This window comes from Anomaloglossus baeobatrachus, chromosome 6 (assembly GCF_048569485.1).
Source record: "Anomaloglossus baeobatrachus isolate aAnoBae1 chromosome 6, aAnoBae1.hap1, whole genome shotgun sequence".
Taxonomy (NCBI): domain Eukaryota; kingdom Metazoa; phylum Chordata; class Amphibia; order Anura; family Aromobatidae; genus Anomaloglossus; species Anomaloglossus baeobatrachus.
In genome coordinates this window covers 504338244-504364232 of record NC_134358.1, presented here as the reverse complement: position 1 = coordinate 504364232, position 25989 = coordinate 504338244, and the positions used below count along the sequence as shown (strand labels likewise).

Genomic DNA, 25989 nt, shown 5'->3' with positions numbered 1-25989 from the left:
AATCATCCTGGTAGATGGCAGCAGATTTTTATCAAGAATGTCTCAGTACATTTGTTCATTCATCCTTCCTTCAATTATATGATGTTTGCCAGTGCCTTATGCTGAATAACAGCCCCACACCATGATGTTCCCACCTCCACACTTCTCTGTTGGGTGTTTTGAGGATGACATGCAGTGCCTTTTTGCCTCCAAACAAGGTGTATATTATGGCATCCAAAGACTTCAGTTTTGGTCTTATCAGATAAGACTATATTTTTCCAGTATTACACAAGCGTGTCTAAATGTTGAGCAAACGTTAACCTTGTCAGCATGCATTACTTATTTTCTTTAAAAACCATTGTTCCTGCTTATTCCAGGTCTTTCTGTATTTCTCCACAGGTAGTCTTTTGACTCTTGGACAACTCTCCTAATAACTGTTTTCTAGTGATGAGCGAGCACTACCATGCTTGGTACTCGTAATGAGCATTTGGACAATTGGGCAGGCTCGACTTGTGTACTGAATATAATGGAAGTCAATGAGGAACTTCAGTATTTTTCTAGAAAATCTTCTGGAAACCCGCTTGAGTTCCCCTGGACTTCCATTGTATTCGAGTTGAGCCCGTCCAAGCGTCCAACTGCTCGTTACGAGACCGGAGCATGCAGTGCTTGCCCATCACTATGCTTTTCATATCTCTGAAATCTTGCGGGAAGCACCTGTTCGTGGCAGGTTTATGGTAAATGATGTTCTTTCCACTTCTGGATTATGGCCTCAATAGTGCTCACTGGAACCTTCAGTAGTTTAGAAATTCCTCTGTAACCAATACCATCAATATGTTTTGCAACAATACTGTTACAAGGGTCTTGAGACAGCTCACTGGTGTTACCCTTCATGAGATGTTTCTTGTGTGGCACCTTTGTCAATGAAACACCTCTTTTATAGGCCATCATTTCAACCAGCTGATATTATTTTTCACTAAGTGGCAGGATTGCTTTCTAATTGCTGATAGATTTCAGCTGATGTCTTGACTTTCCATGGCTTTTTGCACCTATTTTTCATGTGTTCAATACTTTTTTTTTTTTTTTTTTTTTTCCTGTCATTTCTCATTATTACACCTCACTTTATTTCTGAACATTTAGGCTATGTGCACACGGGAGCCTGTTTGTGCGGATTTTGCCATGGAAAACATGCGCATTTTTCTGGATTTTCCAGATAAATCCGCAGGTTTTAGCATGTACAGGCACTCCCCATGTTATCCTATGGGACATGGGGAGTGCTGTGTCCACGCTGCGGAAAGTGCGACTGCCGACCATGCTGCGGATGTAGGAATCCGCATGTATAATTGCATGTCAATTATTCATGCGGAATTACCTGCGGATGTCCCGTACCTCCCCTATGGAGATAAGAGGCCGAGACGTCCGCAGGTAAGCCGCGTGAATGTCCGCATGTTTCCCGCAGCTATTCCGCTGTAATCTAGCAGCTAAAAATAGCTGCGGGCAGCTGCGGGAAACATGCGCTCGTACCTGCGGATACATCCGCAGGTACGAGCGCCCGTGGGCACATAGCCTTATAGTTTGATTTATTTGCCTGTGTGGATTGGATGTATCGTTACGGACATCTGGTGAGAAGCCATGTCAATAGCACCTTTTTATAAATCTATTTTAATTAGAAAATTGTTGATGTGTTTAATACTTATTTCACCCACTGTATGTACAGTTGAGAAAGTGACTTCTGGTCCATCCTGAAAAGTTGTTTTGAGCTGGCTAGTCACAACTGTGGCCATCTGATGCAGGAAAGGACTGGAGCAGCCTTGGAAATGGCAAAAAAACAGGGACCAATAATTATCACTGATGACTAACAATTGGGGGAACTAAGAGGTGGGAAGTGATTATCACCACATGAGTTTTTAGATGTCTGATCAGTGGAGGTGCTGAATCCCCACAGAGGGACTGACAGACATAGGGACTAACATTAAGGCCCCTTTACACACTGAGACTTTCTAGCGATCCCACCAGCGATCCTGACCTGGCCGGGATCGCTGGAAAGTCGCTGGTGAGCTGTCAAACAGGCAGATCTGGCCAACGACGCAGCAGCGATACGGACCTGCTGAACGACCTCGCTGGTCGTTGGGGTCGTGTCACACAGCAGGAGACGCTATAGCACGCTGGGTTCTAAGTCTCTAACGATGTCGTTGTAACGGTGTCAAACACACCGATGCATGCTGCGCAGCGGGAAACAAAGGACCAAAAAATGGTACTGAAAGATTTGTAGCGATCAGCGACCTCACAGCGGGGGCCAGGTCGCTGATGGGTGTCACACACTGCAATGTCGCTGGGGAGCTCCGTATTACGTCACAAAAACGGTGACGTTACAGCGATGCCGCTAGCGATGTTACAGTGTGTAAAGGGGCCTTTAGTGCCTGGTTATCTCCTGTAGTTCCATACTCGACCATTGCTAGATTCCAGTTGGGGGATAGGACCCCAGATTTTGTAATCTGTGGCGTGTTGATCAGTGAAACAACGCAGTGACCAAGACACTTTTTTTTATTATTAAAAATGGATATCTTATGGGGCATTTTTTTGTTTTTGCATTTTTGATAAGGATTTGAAGAGTTCTCAGTTTCTGCTCCCAAAACCTCTGAAACTCAATATCCACAAAGCGCAAAACTGCCAAAGAAAGCACTTTTCCAAAGCAGTTTCTCAACTAGAAAACTTTGTTTTAGATTGCATAAAATAAATTCAACTGAGAGCAGATAACCTAAGGTATGTTTGCACTGATTCATGTTTGTCGCAGTTTTGGAGCAGAAACTGGGAATATGCAATTGACTTCTTTCCACTATATAAACCACCTGAAAGACTTATCAGTAAAGACCCAAGAGAATCCAACATCTCATCTGAATCGCGTCATTTGCAAATTTAGATGGAAATCCCGATGTAAGTATTCAGCGTAGAGCACAGGATAAATGTGATACAAAACTGTATGTAAAATGTTTCCAATAAAAGATTCAACTCCATCCACAAAAAAAAAATAGTTGCCACTCAGGTCCATCATCTGTCAAAGGAAATATAGGCGGTTTTCATTTTACTGGTAGCGCAAAGGATCTAGAAAAGCATAGTGCTCCCTCCAAAGAAATCCAACAATACCTGCACTACCAAACCCAAATGCACCTTTACCTTTTGAGTCCCGCTGTCTGCCTAAGCCACATATAGCAACCACGTTTGTCATTTCTGAAACAATGAGCCCGCTTAAATTACAGAGTGCATGTCTCCAACGCGCATGCTGGGCACTACAATGTATTGGGCACTACAACATCCATTGCTGCTTGTTTCTGGAGAACACCTATGAAGTCAAAATAGTCACTACATCTGTAAATAAATTGCCAGAGGGGTGTAATTTAACTTGGGCTGAGGGATTCTTCTCTGCTGGTATTTAAGGGGCTCTGTCTGCAAACTATTCTTGGAAAATCTGTGTTCCAAGGGTCAAATAGCGCTCCTTCCCTCTCAAGTCTCCTCATGTGGCTAAACAGTACTGTACAGACTGGTGTGGGATATTGCCACATTCAGCAGAAATGGATATTGGAAAATTTAGTGCCATTTTTAGCCATTTTCCCTTTTGAAATTTTTGAATCTGGGGCTAAAACACATTTCGACCACAACATTTTTTTTTTTTTTTTTTTATTTTTTCGCCACCCAGTGGTATAAAATTCTGTGCTGTTAATATTCTCACTGCACTCCCAGATTAATTCATTGAGGGATGCAGTTTGTAAAGTGCTGTTCTGGCACCTGCCAATGTGACGTGGCATCCACAAACCATTCCAGCAAAATCTGCGCTCTAGTATTGGGCTCCCCCCCCCCTATCTTTGCATGTACAGTAGTTTTTTTTTTTTTTTTTTTTTTTTTTTTTACCACATTTGGCATCTGTGTACTCAGGAGAAATTACACAAAGTCTTCTTCCTTTTTTCTTTTTTTTTTTTTTTTTTTTTCCTTGTGAAAATTAAAAATTTGGCACAAATTCAACATGTTTGTTTTTTGAATTTTTTTTTTCATTTTCACACGTTCTAAGATACTGTGAAGCACTTGTGGGTTCAAGTTGCTCACCACATCTAGATATTTTCCGTGAGGGGTTTAAGTTCCAAAATGTGGTTGGTTGTGGGGGGATTTCTACTATTTAGGCACATCAGGGGCTCTCCAAACATAACATGGCGTCTGCTATCTATTCTAGCCAATTTTGCACTATAAGGCCTCTTTCACACGTCAGTATTTTGCATCAGTGTTTCATCAGGGTTTGGATGTCAAAACCTGGAGAAGAACTGTAATTGAAAGACTGACACCTGTGTTTTGGAGACACTCCTGGTTTTGGCATCCAAATACTGATGAAACACTGATGCAAAATACAGACGTGTGAAAGAGGCCTAAAAGTCGCAGGGCGCTCCTTCCCTTCCGAGCCCTGCCATGTGCCTAAACAATAGATTTCCACCACATATGACGTATCAGTGTACTTGAGAAATTGCACAACAAATTGTGTAGTCCATTTTCTCCAGTTAAAGGAGTTCTCCGACATTAGCTTACCAAACATTTTTGAGTTTCTGTGCTGTATTGTCATATAAATCACCCCTACATTATTTTCTTCATCGTTCCTTATGGGAGACCCAGACCATGGGGTGTATAGCTTCTGCCTCCGGAGGACACACAAAGTACTACACTAAAAAGTGTAGCTCCTCCCTCCGAGCATATACACCCCCTGGATAACCAAATCTAGCCAGTTCAATGCTTTGTGTTCAGGAGGCACACATCCACACATGCATTCTCATCTGATTTTTGATTTTAAAGAGTTGGAAGAAAAGCGGGTCCAAGCTGGACCCCCGGCATGTCCCTTCTCACCCCACTGTGTCGGCGGTGTTGTTAAGGTTGATTTCAAGGCTGGAGCCTTACATGCCGCGCTCCTTCACCATCCCTCGGGCTCTGGCTTGAAGTGGGAGCCAGCACGGTTCTCACTGCTTTGCAGGAGACCGGTCTCCATCCGCAGCCCTTTCAGGACCCTGCCGGACGGAGCACTCATCCCTCAGGGACCTGGCCCTGCGTCTCACAAGCTAAGTATTTGAGACGTTATTGCAGGGGGTCCTTTGCATCTTTATTGTTGGGGAGAGTGTGTCAGGTTACTTTGGTGACATTTCCGGCCGGTTCTCTGGTTTTCACCTGAGAACCGCGCCGAGGATGCCTGTTCGCCAGCCGCATTGTAAAATTTAGGCCCCGGCTTCAGCTGCGGCCTACTTTCGTTTTCATTGCCCCTGCATGTCAGTCATGCAGAGGGACAGTGCGGCGCCGCCCACCGGCCGTTCAGCACAGGGGAGGACACTCCTCTCTGAGGAGATGTTTCCCTCCCCTGTATATCTCCTTGGCCCTCCGGTTCCCGCTCTTGGTCTAGGCCCCGCCCCCCCTCCTCACTCCGGCGCCATTTTTTCAGCGTTCTCACACTGATCGGCGCTGGCTGCTGCATCTCTGCAACCTGTCTGGGGGTCCGAGCTGTGGGATCCGGAGGGCACACAAAACGGTCTGGTAAGCCACAACCTCTGGTTGTGGACTTTCTTATACACTCTCTGGGGGTCATTCTGAAGGAGTGTGTTATTTACTGCAGAGCCTCCACCTCAGCAGCATGTCTCACACTAGGAGCAAGGCTGCAAGGCTGTACTCAATATGCACTGTATGTAAGCTCGTACTGCCTGAACCGAGCACATATCCACATTGTGATGCTTGCTCTAACATGGTGGTGCCTCAGCCTGGAGTCTCCCCAGTGGTCCCTCCGGCTGCTCCGGCCCCGGTGGCTGAACCCCCGGCTTGGGTAGAATCGTTTTCTAAGGCTATCTCCCAGTCTTTTGCCGACTCCATGGGACAGCTGTCCCGGACTCTGCTGAGCATGCATCAGCCCCCTTCTCAGGGCGCTTCTGCTGCTTCGGCTCGCTCTGCAGAGCTCACAGAGGATTCTTCATCTGCTCCCAGACCCCGTCCTCCTAAAAGGAGACGCAGGGTCCCCTCTCCTTCCTCGTCCCGTGGCTCCGTTTCACGAGCCGACTCGCAGGACGAGGAGGATGTCTTTACTGGGGGCTCGGACGCTACCTCCATGTGCCCCATTGATCTGACCGAGGGTGATGTGGATGTTAGTGATTTGATTGCGTCCATTAATTCCGTACTGGACCTCAATCCGCCAGTATCAGAGGAGCAACCCTCTCTGGCAGAAAAGCACCAGTTTACCTTGCCTAAGAGAACAAGGAGTGTGTTCTTTAACCACTCCAGTTTTCAAGCCACTGTGTCCAAGCCCAGAGCCTGTCCTGACAAACACTTCCCAAAGTGTGGTTCTGATGACCGTTTTCCTTTTCCACCAGAGGTGGTCAAGGAGTGGGCTCACTCACCAAAGGTAGACCCTCCGGTGTCTAGACTCTCAGCCCGGACAGTTGTATCTGTGGCTGATGGCACCTCACTTAAGGATCCCACTGACCGCCAGGTTGACCTCCTGGCCAAGTCTGTCTATGAGGCGGCAGGGGCCTCGTTCTCCCCATCCTTTGCAGCAGTGTGGGCTCTCAAAGCCATCTCTGCTTCCCTAGAGGAGATGCATTCCCTCACTAGGGACTCTATGCCTGAATTGGTTGCCTTAACTTCCCAGGCTTCAGCCTTTTCAGCCTACGCCATGTCTGCCATGCTGGAGGCTTCTCACCGCACTGCGGTGGCCTCCGCTAATTCCCTCGCTATCCGCAGGATCTTGTGGCTTCGACAGTGGAAGGCAGATGCTTCCTCAAAGAAGTACCTTGCTGGGCTCCCATTTGCTGGGTCCAGGCTGTTCGGTGAACAAGTGGATGAAATAATTAAGGAGGCTACTGGCGGGAAGAGTACTTCCTTGCCACAGACTAAAACCAGGAAACCTGTCCAGGGCAGGAACCAGTCGAGGTTTCGTTCCTTTCGTTCCTCTAACTGGTCGTCCTCTAAGCCCTCGGCCTCGTCCACTAACTCAGCCAAGGACCAGAAGCCCACCTGGCGCAAGAAGCCGCGTCCACAAAGGTCCACAGGAGCTGCTGCCACCAAGGCAGCCTCCTCTTGACTATCTGGCCGAGCCAGCAACGTCCTTGGTCGGTGGCAGGCTCTCCCACTTTGGCGACGTGTGGTTTCAACACATCTCCGATCAGTAGGTGCAGGATATCATCTCCCACGGCTACAGGATAGAGTTCTCTTCCAGCCCGCCAAACAGATTCTTTCTGTCAACTTCCCCCTGCTCCAAGGCCGCCGCCTTCTCTCAGGCCGTGGCATCCTTACAGGCCAACGGAGTAATTGTACCGGTTCCCGCCAGGGAACGGTTCAGAGGTTTTTACTCAAATCTCTTCCTAGTCCCCAAAAAGGACGGTTCCTTCCGGCCTATCCTGGATCTCAAGCTTCTCAACAAGCATGTTCAGGTGCGGCATTTTCGCATGGAGTCTCTGCGATCAGTCATTGCCTCAATGACCCAAGGAGATTTCCTGGCATCCATCGACATCAGAGATGCCTATCTGCATGTGCCAATTGCAGTTTCACACCAGCGTTGGCTACGTTTTGCAATCGGAGAGGAACATTTCCAATTCGTGGCTCTCCCCTTCGGGTTAGCCACGGCCCCTCGAGTATTTACCAAGGTCATGGCAGCAGTGGTTGCGGTTCTGCACCTCCAGGGGTTGGCAGTGATTCCTTACCTGGACGACCTTCTTATCAAGGGTTCATCTAGTGCAGACTGTCAGCGGAGTGTCTCGCTCACTCTCGCCACGCTTGTTCAATTCGGGTGGCTTGTCAATCTGCCCAAGTCCACTTTGACCCCGACCCAAAAACTTACGTACCTAGGGATGCAATTCGAGACTCTGCCGGCACTTGTGAAGCTGCCCTTAGTCAAACAGCAGTCCCTCCATCTGGCGGTGCGCTCTCTGTTGAGGCCCCGCCGTCATTCCATCAGGCACCTCATGCAGGTGCTGGGTCAGATGGCGTCAATGGAAGCGGTTCCCTTTGCCCAGTTCCATCTGCGTCCTCTGCAGCTGGACATTCTCCGCTGTTGGGACAAGCGGACTTCTTCCTTGCACAGGTTGGTGGCTCTATCGCCACAGACCAGGAGCTCTCTTCAGTGGTGGCTTCGGCCCCTCTCTCTGTCTCAGGGACGCTCCTTCCTGATCCCGTCCTGGGTGATTCTCACCACGGATGCCAGCCTATCCGGCTGGGGAGCAGTATTTCTCCACCACCGAGCACAGGGCACTTGAACTCCGTCCGAATCAGCCCTCTCGATCAATGTGCTGGAAATCAGAGCTGTGCTCCTAGCTCTCGTAGCCTTTCACCACCTGTTGGCGGGCAAGCACATTCGAGTCCAGTCAGACAACGCGACAGCAGTTGCCTACATCAATCACCAGGGCGGGACTCGCAGCCGCCTGGCAATGTTGGAGGTTCAACGCATCCTTCAATGGACGGAGGACTCCAAGTCCACCATATCCGCAGTCCACATCCCAGGCGTGGAAAACTGGGAGGCAGATGATCTCAGCTGTCAAACCGTGGACAGCGGCGAGTGGGCTCTGCATCCGGCAGTGTTCCGGTCGATCTGCCGCAAGTGGGGCACTCCGGAAGTGGATCTAATGGCATCCCGGCACAACAACAAGGTCCCGGTTTACGTGGCTCGCTCCCACGATCCTCAGGCCTTTGCAGCGGATGCGCTGGTTCAGGATTGGTCCCAGTTCCGTCTGTCTTACGTGTTTCCCCCTCTAGCTCTCTTGCCCAGAGTCCTGCGCAAGATCAGAATGGAGGGCCGTCGGGTCATCCTCATTGCTCCAGACTGTCCCAGGCGAGCTTGGTACCCAGACCTGCTCCGTTTGTCCGTAGAGGTGCCGTGGCATCTCCCGGACCGCCCAGACCTTCTCTCAGAAGGTCCGTTTTTCCGCCAGAATTCTGCAGCTCTCAGATTGACGGCGTGGCTCTTGAGTCCTGGATCCTGACGGCTTCCGGCATTCCTCCCGAAGTCATCTCCACTATGACTCAGGCTCGGAAGTCTTCCTCTGCCAAAATTTACCACAGGACTTGGAGAATTTTCCTGTCCTGGTGTCGTTCTTCCGGCCATGCCCCTTGGCCTTTTTCCCTAACGACCCTTCTGTCCTTCCTGCAGTCTGGTCTGCAACTAGGACTATCCCTCAATTCCCTCAAGGGACAGGTCTCGGCTCTGTCAGTGTTGTTCCAGCGGCGTATCGCCCGGCTGGCTCAGGTGCACACCTTCATGCAGGGCGCATCTCACATCATTCCGCCTTACCGGCGGCCTCTGGATCCCTGGGACCTTGCAGAAACCCCCTTTTGAGCCTCTTAAGGAGGTTTCTTTGTTTCGACTTTCACAGAAAGTCGTCTTTCTGGTGGCCATAACTTCTCTCAGGAGAGTCTCTGATTTGGCTGCGCTCTCTTCGGAGTCACCTTTTTTGTTTTTTCACCAAGACAAGGTGGTTCTCCGTCCGACTCCGGACTTGCTCCCTAAGGTGGTGTCTCCTTTCCACCTTAACCAGGACATTTCATTGCCTTCCTTTTGTCCGGCTCCTGTGCATCGCTTTGAGAAAGCGTTGCATACTTTAGATCTGGTGCGAGCGCTCCGGATCTATGTGTCACGCACCGCTGTTCTTAGGCGGTGCACCTCTCTTTTTGTGCTGACCACAGGTCAGCGCAAGGGTCTCTCGGCTTCTAAACCGACCCCAGCTCGTTGGATTAGGTCGGCCATATCCGATGATTACCAGTGTACTCAGGTGCCTCCCCCGCCGGGGATCAAGGCGCACTCGACCAGAGCTGTCGGTGCCTCTTGGGCTTTCAGGCACCAGGCTACGGCTCAGCAGGTCTGTCAGGCTGCCACTTGGTCTAGTCTGCACACCTTTTCGAAGCACTACCAAGTGCATGCTCATGCTTCGGCAGATGCGAGCTTGGGCAGACGCATCCTTCAGGCGGCTGTCGCCCATTTGTGAAGTTAGGTTTTGCCTACTTCTCAGTTTATTTCCCACCCATGGACTGCTTTGAGACGTCCCATGGTCTGGGTCTCCCATAAGGAACGATGAAGAAAAAGAGAATTTTGTTTACTTACCGTAAATTCTTTTTCTTATAGTTCCGACATGGGAGACCCAGCACCCTCCCTGTTGCCTGTTGGCAGTTTTCTTGTTCCGTGTGTTTTCACCGGCTGTTGTTGTAGACAGAGGTTCCGGTTGTTCCGGGTTTTGCTCTATCTCTACTTGTGGGTGGATGTCCTCCTTCAGCTTTTGCACTAAACTGGCTAGATTTGGTTATCCAGGGGGTGTATATGCTCGGAGGGAGGAGCTACACTTTTTAGTGTAGTACTTTGTGTGTCCTCCGGAGGCAGAAGCTATACACCCCATGGTCTGGGTCTCCCATGTCGGAACTATAAGAAAAAGAATTTACGGTAAGTAAACAAAATTCTCTTTTTTTGTTTACTAACTTTTGTTCCTCTTGAATTATCCCTTTATTCTCTGCAGCTCCTTGTTTACATTCAGCTCCAGCAAACTGACCTCTTCCTGTGCCAAACCTCAGGCACAGATGGCACCGCCCGACTTCAGTTTCCAGGCTCGCCCCCTGCCCGCCCTCACTGTCCAGCCTCGCCCGCTGCACACACATTCCCTGTCAGTATTCTGCCCCAGCACCTGACCTGTTATCACTCTATCATTGGAAATAACAGCCTCACATCGGGCTCTGCTCCCGACACACACATCGGGCTCTGCGCCCCCCCCACACACATCGGGCAGCTTCACCTTGGCTGGTAATCCAATACAGAGGGCACCTCACGCTGTTATTTTAAATTATTTAAATAATTGAAAATAAAAAACGTGGGGTTCCCCCCCAAATTGGATCACCAGCCAAGGTAAAGCGGACAGCTGTGGTCTGGTATTCTCAGACTAGGGAGGTCCACTGTTATTGGACACTCTCCAGCCTAAAAATAGCAGGCTACAGCCGCCCCAGAAGTGGCGCATCCATTAGATGTGACAATCCTGGCGCTTCGCCCCAACTCATCCCGTTGCCCTGGTGTGGTGGCAAACTCGGGATTATACGGGGTTGATGCCAGATGTGTAATGTCACCTGGCATCAAGCCCAGCAGTTGGTGATGTCACGCGTTTGTCAGATACCCGACATCACCAACCCAGTCAGTAATAAAAAAAAAAAGACAACAAAAAAAGTTTTATTTGAAAAAAACACTCCCCAAAACATTCCCTCTTTCACCAATTTATTGAAAAGAACAATAAAATCAGGGTCCGGCGTAATCCAATAAGGGGGTTCCACGACAATCCATACCATAGTCACTGTCCCAGTCATTGAAGAACAGAATGTTCCCCATGGTCTGGGAGACCAGTGCAGTGACCTGAGCTAACATCAATAGCCCAGGTCACTGCAGTGGATGACGAGCGCTGCTGTCAGGAGGTTCGATGAGATCATTACCTGCAGTGACGATCTCCTACTCTACTGACGTCAGCGCCGTCACTGCCTTCTATGCCCACCGCATTCTCAGCAGTATCGCGGGAGCCCGTGACGTCACCGCTAGTGACAGTCTCGGGCCGCCCGCGAGACGTGACGTGAGAACGCGGCGGGCATGAAAGGCAGTGACAGCGGTGACATCGGCACAGGAGGAGATCGTCGCAGGAGGTAATGATCTCATCTAACCTCCTGCCAGCAGCGCTCGTCATCCCCGCGGCTGCACACCCTGTGAGAAGCTGCTGATACACTGCAGTGTGAGTAGCCGCGGGGGTTGGCAGGGACGGGACACAGACTGCATGGGCACTTCTACTATCCTAAGCACTGTAAGCAGGGGGCCCGGTGCTGGCGGTGACACCGTGGGCGGGGAGAGTACGGGGTGCGGGGGAATGTGTGGTAGGGTGCAGGGAAGGGGGCGGGGACTCCACGCACTGTACCAGCCCAGCAGGGCGGCAATAAGCTGTTCCCAGATTTGCATGTCAACATGGTCCTGCCCATGTTGACATGAAATGACTGAAAGCAACAAAATCGCGGCAAGAGCGGTCACATGACCACTCTGTGTCGGGGGAGAGGGGCTGACAGCAAGTCAGGTAAGTGCTCACTATCTACTTACCTGCCCCAATGTAGCCCAATAGGGTAATAATAATAAAAAGTCAAAATAAGCCAGATAACCCCTTTAACCTTTGTTTAAAATGCTAAATTTCGGATTTAATTTTTCCCTTCCACATTGATTTAATTTCTGTGATGCACCTAAAGAGTTAATAAACTTCTTGGATATGGTTTTTCATATTGAAGGCTGCAGTTTTTAAAATGCCGTCACTTTTGGGTATTTTCTGTCACAAAAAAATAGGGTTTGTAAATTTTTGTTGGAAAAAAAAAGATTGCTGATTTTCAACTTTTAAACTTTCTACCTTCCTAACAAAAAAAAAATGTTAGCAAATGATAGTGATGTGAAATAGACAAATGTTTTGTGTGGTATAACTATCTGTTTTATGGCATAAAATGTCAAAGTTTGAAAATTGCTACTTTTTTTGCTAGTTTTTATGATTTCAATTTTAGTTATGAAAATATCGACCATATTTTACCATAACATGAAGTACTGTGTGTCCCGAAACACAAGCTCAGAATCACTGTAATATATTGAAGAGTTCCTAATTTATTGCCTCTCAAAGTGACACTGGTCTGAATTAAAAAAAATAAATTGCCTGGTCAGGAAGGTGAAAAGAAGCTGGGGAGGGAAGCGGTTAAGTAGTGCAGATGAATGAGAGAGAGATATATAGATATGAGTATATGTGTGTGTACATGTAATACATATATACACACTACAGTCCAAAAATGTAAGGTCACTTAGATATTCCCTTATTTTTTAAAGAAAATGAAATGAAACGAACATTAAATTAAACAGAAATACGCTCTATACATTGTTAATGTGGTAAATGACTATTCTAGCTTCAAACGTCTGGTTTTTAATGCAATATCTACCTAGGTGTATAGTGGCCCATTTCCAACAACCACCACTCCAGGGTTCTAATGGTACATTGTGTTTGCGAACTGTGTTAGAAGGCTAATGAATGTTTTTAGAAATCCCTTGTAAACCCTTCTGCAAGTATGTTAGCACAGCTGAAAACAGTTTTGCTGATTAGAGAAGCTATAAAATTGACCTTCTTTTGAGCTAGTTGAGAATCTGGAGCATTACATTTGTTGGTTCCATTAAACTCTCAATGGCCTGAAAAAGAGAACTTTTATGTGAAACTCGACAGTCTATTCTTGTTCTTAGAAATGAAGGATATTCCATGCAAGAAATTGGCAAGAAACTGAAGATTTCCTACAACGGTGTGTACTACTCCCTTCAGAAGAGAGCACAAACAGGCTCTAAACAGAGTAGAAAGAGAAGTGGGAGGCCGCGCTGCACAACTGTGCAACAAGACAAGTACATTAGAGTCTCTAGTTTGAGAAATCGACGCCTCACACGTCCTCAACTGGCAGCTTCATTAAATAGTACCCGCAAAATGCCAGTGTTAACATCTACAGTGAAGAGGCGACTCCAGGATGCTGGCCTTCAGGGCAGCGTGGCAAAGAAAAAGCCATATCTAAGACTGGCTAATAAAAGGTAAAGATTAATATGGGCAAAAGAACACAGACATTGGACAGAGGAAGATTGGAAAAAAGTGTTATGGACAGACGAATTGAAGTTTGAGGTGTTTGGATCACGCAGAAGAACATTTGTGAGATGCAGAATAAGGCTGGAAACACACCTATGCGTGTAAAATCGGTCCGACTAGGCTGAAAAAAAACTCTGCTGATTTTAGTTCACGTTAGGTCAGAGTGCAAAGCAAGTGCAATGCTATTATTTTTATTATTTAATGACTTGCATAGCGTGTGTAATGCGTGTGTTTCCTTTTTTTTTTTTTTTCTCGGCAGCTGTCATCTGCCATTGAGCTCTGCTACATGGCCACTGACAGCAGCCACAGGCAGAGCCATGTAGCAGAGCTGAAAAGCCGCTGACAGCAGCCACAGACAGAGCCATGTAGCAGAGCTGAAAAGCCGCTGACAGCAGACACAGACCGAGCCGCACGATCAAAATGAAGTCGGATGAACTTCACCCGACTTCATTGTCATCCCGCGGCTCTTTCTGTGTGACATGGCCTGATTTTCGGTCACCGGTGAAGGTCTCACCGGTGACCGCAAATCCCCTGAGTGACCTCAGTGATCTCCGCTATCAGCGGTACCGTCACTCAGGTTACCCGCGGCCACAGCTGAAGTCCTCCCGCTGAGATCTGTGGCCGCGGGTAACCTGAGTGATGTCATCGCTGATAGCGCAACTCACTTCAGTCACTGCGGGGAGCTCACAGAGAGCCAATTTGGACTGAGAAAAAAATCGCAGATGAGAGCTGAATCATTCACTAACGTGTCCGATTCCAATGCGAGATTTTCTCGCATTGCACTACTGCGAGAAACTCGCAAGTGAGAAGCCGGCCTAACTGAAAAGATGCTGGAAGAGTGCCTGACGCCATCTGTCAAGCATGGTGGTCATGTGATGGTCTGGGGTTTCTTTTGTGTTGGTAAAGTGGGAGATTTGTACAAGGTAAAAGAGATTTTGTAAAAGGAAGGCCATACCCACAGCGCTTGATTAGTGCCAATTTCATCCTACAACAGGGCAATGACCCAAAGCACACCTCCAAATTATGCATGAATTATTTAGGGAAGAAGCAGGCAGCTGGTATTCTATCTGTAATGGAGTGGCCAGCCCAGTCACCAGATCTCAACCCTATTGAGCTGTTGTCGGAGCAGCTTGACCGCATGGTACTCAAAAAGTGCCCATCAAGGCTATCCAACTTGTGGGAGGGGAAGCATGGGGTGAAATATCTCCAGATTGCCTCCGCAAATTAACAGCTAGAATGCCAAAGGTCTGCAAAGCTGGAATTGCTGCAAAAGAGCATTATGTGACGAAAGCAAAGTGTGAAGGAGGAAATTATTTCAAGTAAAAATCATTGTTTAACATAGTCAATGTCTGGACTATATTTTCTATTCATTATGCAACTCATTTGATAAATAAAAGTATGATTTTTCAAGGATAAAACAAAATTGTCTGGGTGACCTTTAAACTGTAGTGTAAATGCACACACCATTTTTTTTTTTTTTTTTTTTTCCAGGCAGCTTCTTCCCAGAATCCGCCTGAAAAATCCCTGCAAAATTGGCCCATGAAATTAACCCAGTGCACAGCAATTTCAAAACGACATTGAAGTGCACATGTTTCGTCTTATGTCACTTCTTCTCCAAACCTTGAGGCGGTTAAAAGAAGTGACGGGTTCATTTTCCACAGTATAGAGCAAAAAACTTTGGCAAGAACTACCGACTGCAATGCTGCCTTTAGGAAAACCTCTGTGGGCATTTCTCTGACGTGGCTTCTTCGGTGTCTGTATGATGCTGTGTGCACAGAACGTAACAGTCTGGCATTTCTTCAGTTTTACCTAATGATTAGTGATGTGCGGACCCGGACCGTAAAAGTCCAGATCCGCGCAGTTTCATAGGCGCCCGGGATTCCGGGTGTTGATCCTGACCCCGCAATGGGGAAAGTTTTTTTTTTTTTTTTTTTTTTTTTTTTTTTTTTTTTTTTTGTTTAAGAAATAAAGGAAATATAAAGAAAATAAAAATGAAGTAAGCGCTTCATACTTTCCAAGGCTCCAGCCCGGCTGTACACTGCTCCCGCGGCCTCTTACACTTCCTGGGCCGTTAATTATTGCTTTCCCCACGCACCAGCCGTCCCGGCATCTGATTGGTTGTGGTCAGACGCACTCACCCAGCCTGTGTGACTGCAACCATTCACAGGCGCTGTCTGCAAGTCAGTATCGTGGTATAAAAAAAATAAATATTTGTCATAAGGTCCCCCATATTATGATACCCAGCACAAAAAAAACATACGGCTACAGGCTGCAGCCCTCAACCGTGTGCTTATTTTTGCTGTGTATCAAAATAAGAGGAACCACGTGCAGCTTTTTTTTTTTTATTTTAAATTTAAAAAAGACTGTGTGTAGTCCCCCCCCAGATTTGATACCGAGCCACAAAACCCGACAGCTGCTAGCTGGTATTATCAGGGTCCATGCTTATTGGGCCAACCCCAACCTAAAAATAGCAGCCAGCAGCTGCCCACAATTGTCGCATCCATTAGATGCAACAATCCTGACACTTTACCTGGCTCTTCCTGATTGCGTGGGGTGGTGGCAATTTGGGTGAGAAGTGGTTAATAACAGCCTATAGCTGCCACTAAGCCCTAGATTACTAATGACGAGCGTCTGACACCCCCATTACAAATTTGTAAGTGAAAGTAAATAAACACAAACACCGGAAAAATCCTTTATTTTAAATAAGAATACAAAAAACCACCCTCTTCCAACAATTTATTAACCCCCAAAACACCCCTGCATTTCCGTTGTAATCCACACGAGGTCCCACAACGCTTCCAGCTCAGGTACATATCTGAAGTTACAGTGCGTCATCATGGTGCATGACCGAACGCTGTGAGGTTCAGGCAGGTTATTTGCGGTCACAGCGGGAGGTTCCCACGGTCTTCCACTTGTGACCGTAGGTAACCTGACCTGAAGTGACCTCAGGTTCACAGACCTGCATCTCCTGGCAGAAAACCACGTTTTTTTTTTTTTTTTGTCAAGAGATACAGAAATGGTTCTGAAATTTTTACACCATATTCATGCACGGAGTCTACACCTCCTGGCAAAAAATGCATAAAAACAGCATGAGGTATGATGCGGTAGTGATGTGATATATTTTTTTTTTTTTTTTTTTTTTCGGCCAAGAGGTGTAAAATTGGTGCAGAAATATGGTGTAAACATTTCAGCACCAAATCTGCATCTCTTGGCACAAAAAAACAGCGGTATTCTGCCAGGAGATGCAGGTGAATTCACTGAGTTTAATGAGGTTACCTGTGGTCAGGTTACCCGCAGTCACAGTTGGAAGACTCCATCTGCGACCGCAACTAACCTGAGTGATGTCACAGCTTATCGCGCTGCTCATTCATTCTCTGCTTGGAGCCCACAGCGGGTAGTCATGTTCTATGATCGCGTGCTGTCAGTTCAGATGTAGCAGAGCTGGATTTTTGAATCTAATGGATGCGACAATCCGGGGCAGCTGCAGGCTACTATTTTTTTGACTGGGTGGCAGCCCAATGAGCATGGGTCTCCTCAGTATGAGAATACCAGCCCTCAGCTGTCGCGCTTTATCTTGGCTGGTATCAAAATTTAGGGGGCACCGCATGCGGTTTTTTAAATCATATTTAAATAAAAAGCTGCATACGGTTCCTTTTATTTTGATACAGTCATGATAAGCGCACCGCACTGCAGGGGGCTGTACCCTAAAGCAATGGACTTTATCTGTGTTGGGTATCATAATATGGGGGGACCCTACGCCAAATTATTTTATTTTTATACCATGATAGATGCACATAGCGCCTGTGCTTGTAAGCAGTCAGCTCACACACTGCCACTCAGTGTGGGGGGCACGTCTGACTGCAACCAATCACAGGAGCTGATGGGTGGGGAAAGCGGTGCATATGCATGAGCCTAATCCGCAGCCCAGAAAATGAATGCTCGGCCTGGAAGCAGTTACAGCCAAGATGGAGCCTCGGTAAGTACAGTGTGCCTGCTCCTATCCCCCTAACCCTTCTACCACCATTTTTAATCCCCAGATTCTGGTTCCCATAGACTGTTATATGGGGACCGGAATCCAGCGAGGAACTGGATTTTAAAAAACAGATCACAGGGACCCACTGGTTCAAGTTATCTGTCAGTCCGCTCACCACTACTAATGATGCTTCAAACAGATATTTTTCTGTATTTGCTCATTCCTTCTTCCATTTGCAGGATACTTGTTAGGGCCAGGCACAGATTCACACATGTACTCAACATTTTCTAGCCAAATACAAGAGTGGATTGTGCAGGAAAAGCAAAGACTGATGCAGTTTTTTCACAGTATTCGATACTAATGTGAGAATTAATAGCAAAACACACTGTGTGTCCAAATTCAGCTACTCTCCATCCAGAGAGTATGTCATTCATTTTCAATAATGCAAAATATATGGGGAAAGGAAAAAGTGTTTGATGTTCCAATTGTAGCCACAAGATGGTGATAAAGCAGCAGGAATGATTTTTGCAGGGTCTCGTAGGCATTCAACAAAGTTGTCCTTTAGAAGAGTCCATCATAGATCATCCATTGAAGAATTGACCGCTTGGAGCCAGATTTCAGGAGCATTGGGTTACATGTATGCCAGGGTTTTTTCCTATGATATGGGCACCCTCACAGTCAGTGGCACCACAGTGGTAAGAGCGGGCAATGTACGTCAGAGGAAATGTCGTTTAGGGTTTTTTCCCCCCATAGCCCTTGCTATTGCAGGTACAGAATTTTTTTTTTTTTGAGCCACTTCTTGCTACGTGGCTAGTTGCAATACTTCGCGCTTATTATATGTTGCCTATCCTAAGGACCTGTGGTTTTTTTTTTGCTTTGCTTTGTTCTAAAAAAAAACAACGTTTTACAATAGCAGCAAAATGAAAATTCAAAAATCTCATTTTTGCTTAATTTTTTTTTTTTTTTGAGCTGCGTTGCATTTTCTCAAACTACATCATGTCAGTTCCTCCAGCTTATCTGCTGTTCTTTTTTTCTGGGGAGGGGGGTTTAATTTTTATCTGTTCAATTTAAATGTATAAAAAAACACGTAATGTATGCAGCAGTTTTCCTACCTATCCTGCGTTTTTCATGCAAAAAATAAAGCTGCAAAAAAGGAACACATGCTGAAGTTGGATCACCTTGGTACATATTTAGGCTAGGTGCACATAGTGCGTTTTTGCACGTTTCTCGGGTGCTTTTCTTGGTCAGCAAAAGTCTGAGTTTTCATTTTTTTTTTTCTTTCATTTTTTGCTGTCCGCACAGTTTTTTTTTTTTTTGTTTTTTTTTCTTTTCGCGTTTTTGAGCTGAAAAAAAAAAAATCAACATGTCAATTCTTTTCTGCGTTTTTTTCCCCCTATACAATGCATTTGAAAAACAGCAAAACGTAGGAACAAAAAACGGAAAGCACCGAAACGTGGTAAAACGCATGCGTTTTTTTCTGGTGCGTTTTTACCGCGGATGCGTTTTTGTGAGACTAAATACGCATCGTCAAAAAAAATGCAGCATGCACACATAGCCTAAGAGGTCAATACTGTTGGCATGGACTAATCATTAGTGATGAGTGAGCAGTACTGTGCCCAGTACTCATACCAAGCAGTCGGACGCTCGGACAAGCTATACTCGTGTACTCAGTATAATGGAAGTTAGTGGGAAACTCGAATATTTTTCTGGAAAAATGCTTGAGATCCCCAATAACTTCCATTATTCTCGGTACATGAGTTGAGCCTGTCCGAGCGTCTGACCTGCTTGTTACGATGACCCGAGCATGGTACTTCTCGCTCATTACTAGTCGTCATCTCTCCTGTATGGGCAACTGAAGTTGGTGATCTCCCGGGGCTGCAGCCTACCATTCTACATTACACAGCTCACAGGATAATTACTGTTTATGCCCCTTGTTTTGGGTATATATAATGTGCGTTTGTCCCTGGGGTTTTTTTTTTTTTCTTTCTGCTGTTCTGGGGGAAAAAAGTGACCTTTTTTATTCAAAAAGTCATAAAAATGGTTAATATAGGAATGAAACACTGTATTTACTTAACACACCTGCCCAAACTAACATCACCGCCACCAAAGGCTCGTCTGATGACAACAGTGGCTGATGCATAGCACTCTCCTTGATGTCTCCAACATCGTTGGTGGCCATCATTTCTGCTCAGTGCGAATTGACTTTCATCAGTGAACACCACTGAAGCCTACTGGTCCAGCGTAGATGCTCCCTATGCCTGGTTTTGTGCTCAAAATCCCTTTGAAGTCGTCTAGCATGCAGATTACACTGATGTAAATGATTTTCAATGGTCTGACAGGACACTTGTATGCCTCTCACGTCCCTTAAACGTGTCTGGAGTTGTGTTGCATTTATTATCTGGTTCTGAAGGGCATTGTTCACAATGAAGCTTTCATCCGTGTGGGATGTGGCCAAAGGATGTCCACTTCGCTGCCTTTCTGTGACTCTTCTAGTCTCTCTGTATCTCAGTTGCAACCTGCTGATGATACTGTAACACTCTAAACTCAGTGGCCTCTTCTATCTGAGAACATCCTGTTTGAAGCCTCGCAATGGCGAGGTACTGTTGATAAATTATTAGGTGTTGTCTTGGTTTCATGATGTTAAAATGTGAACAGCATGATGAGGAGGACTGTGTAATACCAATCCTAATTGAAACCCAAGATTTATTAGGCAATTCATGGATTAAACTCCTGTTGTGAATTTTGACTTTAACACTAGAAGTCCCAGGAATTTCGAGCTCCATAGGGTTCCAATGGTAGAAATGTTAAATGACCCCTCTCTGGGACTTCTAGTGTTAAGCTCCTTGTTAGAGAACAAACAGCAAGTTATGCAAAAAGTTCTGAAACACTGAACAGTTGGACATGTGGATTGAAAAGATTAGAAAAAGTCACATTAAAGTCACCTGAAAAGCTTAGAGGGCATTTTAGGATCATCCTGAAATTTCACCTGAAAGCCAAATATTCCTAACTTTTGTTCCAGCATTGCTCCCTAACCAGCTGTTATCTACTCTGGAGGCGCCCATATGTAAGCCATGAAAAGACGACTCTTTACATTTAGTGGCAGCTCACCAGTGCTGTACCTTATCTTCCATTTACTTGAATAGGAAATTATGTGCAATATTCAGGAGTGGCTGCTAAGCAATGTATGAAGTGGCTATGTGCATAGTATATAGACCAGTACCATTGTAGATAACAGCTGCTAGTTGGGGCTGTCTGGTGTCGTGCCTCCACTGATCTAATACTGATAACCTTGACCTTGATGGGTCATCAAACTTCATCTTTGACAACCAGTTTAAAGAAATCCTGGCTCCCTTCAGCTTCCACTAGGGGGAGCTAAGTGCTAGACATTGCTATGAAAACTGCACAGAAATCCTTTGTGTGAACATACTCAGACTACGATACAGTGCAACCAATGGTGGATCTCAAGCTACTATGGACATAACATGGTCATGCCGTGACCGAGGGGGATCTGCAGTCACATTCTCATCAAAATCTGCTGTAGTATGGTGTGGATTTCACCGCAGACCTGTTGCATTCAGATCTTTCTCAGCATTTTCATATTCTGTGAGTGTAAATTTTTACATCTCCCATACTACATGAAAGAAATGTTCTCAACTATTTTCCTTAGCCCCTTGGCAGTTGTGGATGCAGGCAGCTAAACCTCCCCAAATCCATATAGGCATGTATTGTATGACGTTCTGTAGAGGTAAAAGAGGGGAGTATCTGCTCATGGTCCAGGAGGCTTCCTCTGTGGACATCAGTCACTGCGACCTCACCCTATCTAAACAAATAGTATTATACAGATTTCATAAATAATATATTCACTATTGTTTGTATAAAGCGGGCTTTACACGCTGCGATCTCGCCAGCGATCGTACCCGCCGCCGTCGGTTGTGCGACACGGGCATATCACTGCCCGTGTCGCACAACCTCGCTTACCCCCGTCACACGCACTTACCTGCTCTGCGATGTCGCTCTGGCCGGCGACCCGCCATCTTCCTAAGGGGGCGGGTCGTGCGGCGTCACAGCGACGTCACACGGCAGGCGGCCAATAGAAGTGGAGGGGCGGAGATGAGCGCGACGTAAACCTCCCGCCCACCTTTTTCCTTCCACATAGCCGGTGGAGGCAGGTAAGGAGATGTTCCTTGCTCCTGCGGTGTCACACACAGCGATGTGTGCTGCCGCAGGAACGACGAACAACGTCACTAACATCCTGAAAACGATTTTTTGTTTCAGGACGACCTCTCCACAGCAAACGATTTTGCCCTCTTTTGCGATCGTGTAAGATCACTCTTAAGTGTTACACGCTGCGATCTCATTAATGACGCCGGATGTGCGTCACAAACAACGTGACCCCCGACGATAATTCATTAATGATATCGTAGTGTGTAAAGCCCGCTTTACTCTTACTGGTTTTTAAATAGAAAAATACGGCGTGGTTAGTTTTCAAGCCTTATTAGTTTAACTAGTCTTTATATTATTTTTTTGTTTTTTGTTTACATTTACCATAAGTTCCTCTCCCTAAATTTGATAAAATGAAATAATTTTATTTTTTTCTTTACAATTACAGGACTTTGGAACCTTGTTTCACTTTTCTCCAATCTTTGTCTTTTCGTTTTGATGCCATTTGCGTTCTTCTTTCTGGAATCTGAAGGCTTCGCAGGGCTAAAAAAGGTAACTATACCCTTGGTTATGTTCTCATTTTTTTTTTTTTCATTTTATTTTTACTTTACATACAGCTATAGCCAAGATTGTCCCCTACTTTTACATTGATGGCCTATCCTTAAGGGTACTTTGCACGCTGCGACATCGCTAGCCGATGATAGCTATGCCGAGCGCGATAGTACCCGCCCCCGTCGCATATGCGATATCTTGTGATAGCTGCCGTAGCGAAAATTATCGCTACGGCAGCTTCACACGCACTTACCTGCCCTGCGACGTCTCTCTGGCCGGCGACCCGCCTCCTTCCTAAGGGGGCGGGTCATGCGACCTCACACGGCAGGCGGCCAATAAAAGCCGAGGGGCGGAGATGAGCGGGATGTAAACATCCCGCCCACCTCCTTCCTTCCGCATTACTGGTGGAGGCAGGTAGATGTTCCTTGCTCCTGCGGCTTCATACACAGCGATGTGTGCTGCCGCAGGAATGAGGAACAACATCGTATCTCCTATTGGTGCGACATTATGGAAATGTCCGACACTACACAGATCTCCGATTTTCTACGCTTTTGCGATCGTTTATCGATGCTTCTAGCCTTTATACGTTGCAACGTCGTTACTGGCGCCGGATGTGCGTCACTTTCGATTTTGACCCAGACGATATCGCAGTAGCGATGTCGCAACGTGCAAAGTACCCCTTAGCATAGGTCATCAATATCTGATCGGCCAGAGTCTGATACTCCTCAGCCCCTCCGATCAGCCGTTCTCAGGCCCGGCGGCAGCAGCAGGCAGCCGAAATGCTCAGTTCCGGAGCTGCCCTGTCTGATAGTGGCCGCTGCTGGGTACTGCACATCCGCCTCCTCTTGATTTAGAATAGGAGGTAGATGTGCATTACCCAGCTGCGGCCACGATCAGGAGACAGGGCAGCTCCAGAACTGAGCATTTCTGGCTGCCGTAACCGGGAAAAGGTAACCAGTGGGGGTGCAGAGTGTCGGACTGCGGCCGATCAGTCATTGGTGGCCTATCCCAAGATTAGGCCATCAATTTAAAGGTAGTGGACAACGTCTTTAAAAGCAAGTTCACACTATGTCTGCAACGTCTATATTCCTAATGTGCGCTAAAAGCTCTAGACACTTAAGCAATACTGTGGGGGAGAAAGAGGGTGTAATATGTAAGGGGGCTATGTAAGGACATCATTCTGAGTAGGAGGCTGGGTTGGGACATCTTTCTGCTTCAGGGGTTATGTAATGACTTTTGCTTAGGGGACCGTGTGAGGACATCATTCTGCATAAGGAACCGTGTGGACATAATTCTGTGTAGTGAAGTTGGGTGGGGTTGTCATACTGTGTAGGGGGCTTTATGGGGATAAGATACCATTTGAAGAGACCTCTTGCTGTTTGAGGAGCTGTGTGGTGAAATCATAGAAGGTGAGCACTTCATACATAGTGTGGGGACTGTAGGGGACATCATGTTGTGTCGGGAGCTGACTACCAGGAGCAGTATAATTTATAAAAGGCAGTTATTCTGGCATAAAAATATTGAAGAATCGGGCCTATGTTTTTCTTGTAGTTATGACCATATAGAACTCTTATTATTTCCTCCATTTGCCCTGGAAAGTACCTCCTGCAAATGCAACTAGCCAGTCAATGTAGTCTGATATTTGTGACCACAAGACGTTTTATACTGTATATCAATATTTATAGGATTATCCTCTATGGATTTTGTACAGTATTGCTCCTTTTGATTGTACAGATGAACATTATTTGTGATATTTGATTTTTTTTTTTTTTGGAGGTTAATATTCAAGACCTGTACAATGCTGGTCAACCTTATTGCCGCCTTATGTAAAAAGCAGTGTCTTCAGAAATTAGTCTGAATGGACCAACTCCACTTAAGGCCATGTGCCCACAGGAGCTTTTTGCTGCGGAGTTTGCCGCGGAAAACCTGCGGATTTTTCTGGATTTTCCAGATAAATCCGCAGGTTCTAGCATGTACAGGCACTCCCCATGTTACCCTATGGGACATGGGGAGTGTCTGTGTCCACGCTGTGGAAAGTGTGGCTGCGGAATCTCCTGCGGAGATCCCTCAGCCGCACCTGACTGTATGTCAATTATTCATGCGGATTTACTTGCGGAGATCCCGGCCCTCCGCTATGGAGATAGAGGCCGGGATGTCCGCAGGTAAATCGCGTAAAACTCCGCATGTTTCCCGCAGCTATTCCGCTGGAAACTCGCAGCTAAAAATAGCTTCGTATGCCGGCGGGCAGCTGCGGGAAACATGCGGCCGTACCTGCCAATATATCCGCAGGTACGAGCGTCCCGTGGGCACATGGCCTTAACTGTTCCTTTGTGTTTTGGGTCTTTATCCTGCAGTACAGATAAACCTGGCTCAAACCTGGTTTTCAAACACTTGGGAGCCTTATTGCTTTGTCTACAGCTCTTCCTTGGACTAATCTGTCCATAGAACGGTTTCCCAGCAGGATTTTGATTTGTCTATTTAACTTTTTGCAAAGTTCAGTTGCTTGTATTTATGCCTTTCTTTAAATCTTCACCCATAGTCAGATTTAAACCATTATTTCAGGTGTCTCAAACTCATCCTGAATTTTTTTCCCTATGCTACATGCTTTATTTACCTCATTTTGAACCAGCTTTTTTTGAGGTTTCTCATTAATTTGTCTCTCTTCATTATGCCTGGGAAGGTTGTGACTGTTCCATGAGTAGTAAAAGTCTTCATAACCCTTTGAATTAGTGAAGCTTGTGCTTGGTGATGGTAGCAACTGTTGACTGCTTGTGCTTGGTGGTAATTACATTTCTGCTCAGCTCAGAGCCCTCAAGTAATAAAACTGCCTTTTTTAAGTATCAAAGCTGCAACTCATAGGCTAATTTGCCACCAGCCAAAACTGTCAGTCATCAGACGGCATTGCGCCCTGGCAAACAGAAGGCAAAGTCGAGAGGCTGGAGAGCGATGTGGTCCTGAAGCCAACATGAGGCTAATGCTTGTGTATTGAGTCAGTTTTGTATCTTTTATTTATTTTTTTTTTTTCTTCTCCTTTTTTGTGTTTTGTGCTTTGAGTATGTATGTATGTATGTATGTATGTATGTATGTATGTATTCAGAGAGATCAACTAAAAACAGTAGATAATTTGCATGGTACTTGACAATTAGGTGTTCTATTAATATTGACCACGACTGTATGTTTACTAGTAAGTTTGCCAATTTTGATTGGTTATTTCAACTTTTGGATTTACACATCTGTTGCATGTTACGTCTATATTACCTCCCAGTTTTAGCACATTACAAACCAGCCTGTATGTATGTATGTATGTATGCATGTATGTATGTATGTATGTATGTATGTATGTATGTATGTATGTATGTATGTATATGTATATATATATATATATATATATATATATATATATATATATATATATATATATATATATATATATATATATATATATATATATATATATATATATATATATATATATATATATATATATATATATATATATATAATAGAGAGAGAGAGATATAGATATACCGTATTTTTCGCTTTATAAGACGCACCGGATTATAAGACGCACCCCAAATTTAGACATCAAGAAAGGTAAAAAAAAGAAAAATGAGGTCTGTCTTATACTCCGGTGTTCTCTTACCTTAGGGTGGCAGCAGTGGTGGTGAAGTG

At 45.9% G+C, this 25989-nt stretch overlaps 1 protein-coding gene across 1 annotated transcript in view; it reads left to right on the top strand.

The window, feature by feature from the left end:
• The window catches only part of LMBR1 (limb development membrane protein 1), a 228430-nt gene that overhangs the window by 60042 nt on the left and 142399 nt on the right, over positions 1–25989 (top strand). Inside the window, exon 5 of the mRNA XM_075315444.1 lies at positions 22214–22317. Coding sequence (XP_075171559.1) covers positions 22214–22317 — 104 coding nt within the window. The remainder of the gene's footprint in view (positions 1–22213; positions 22318–25989) is intronic.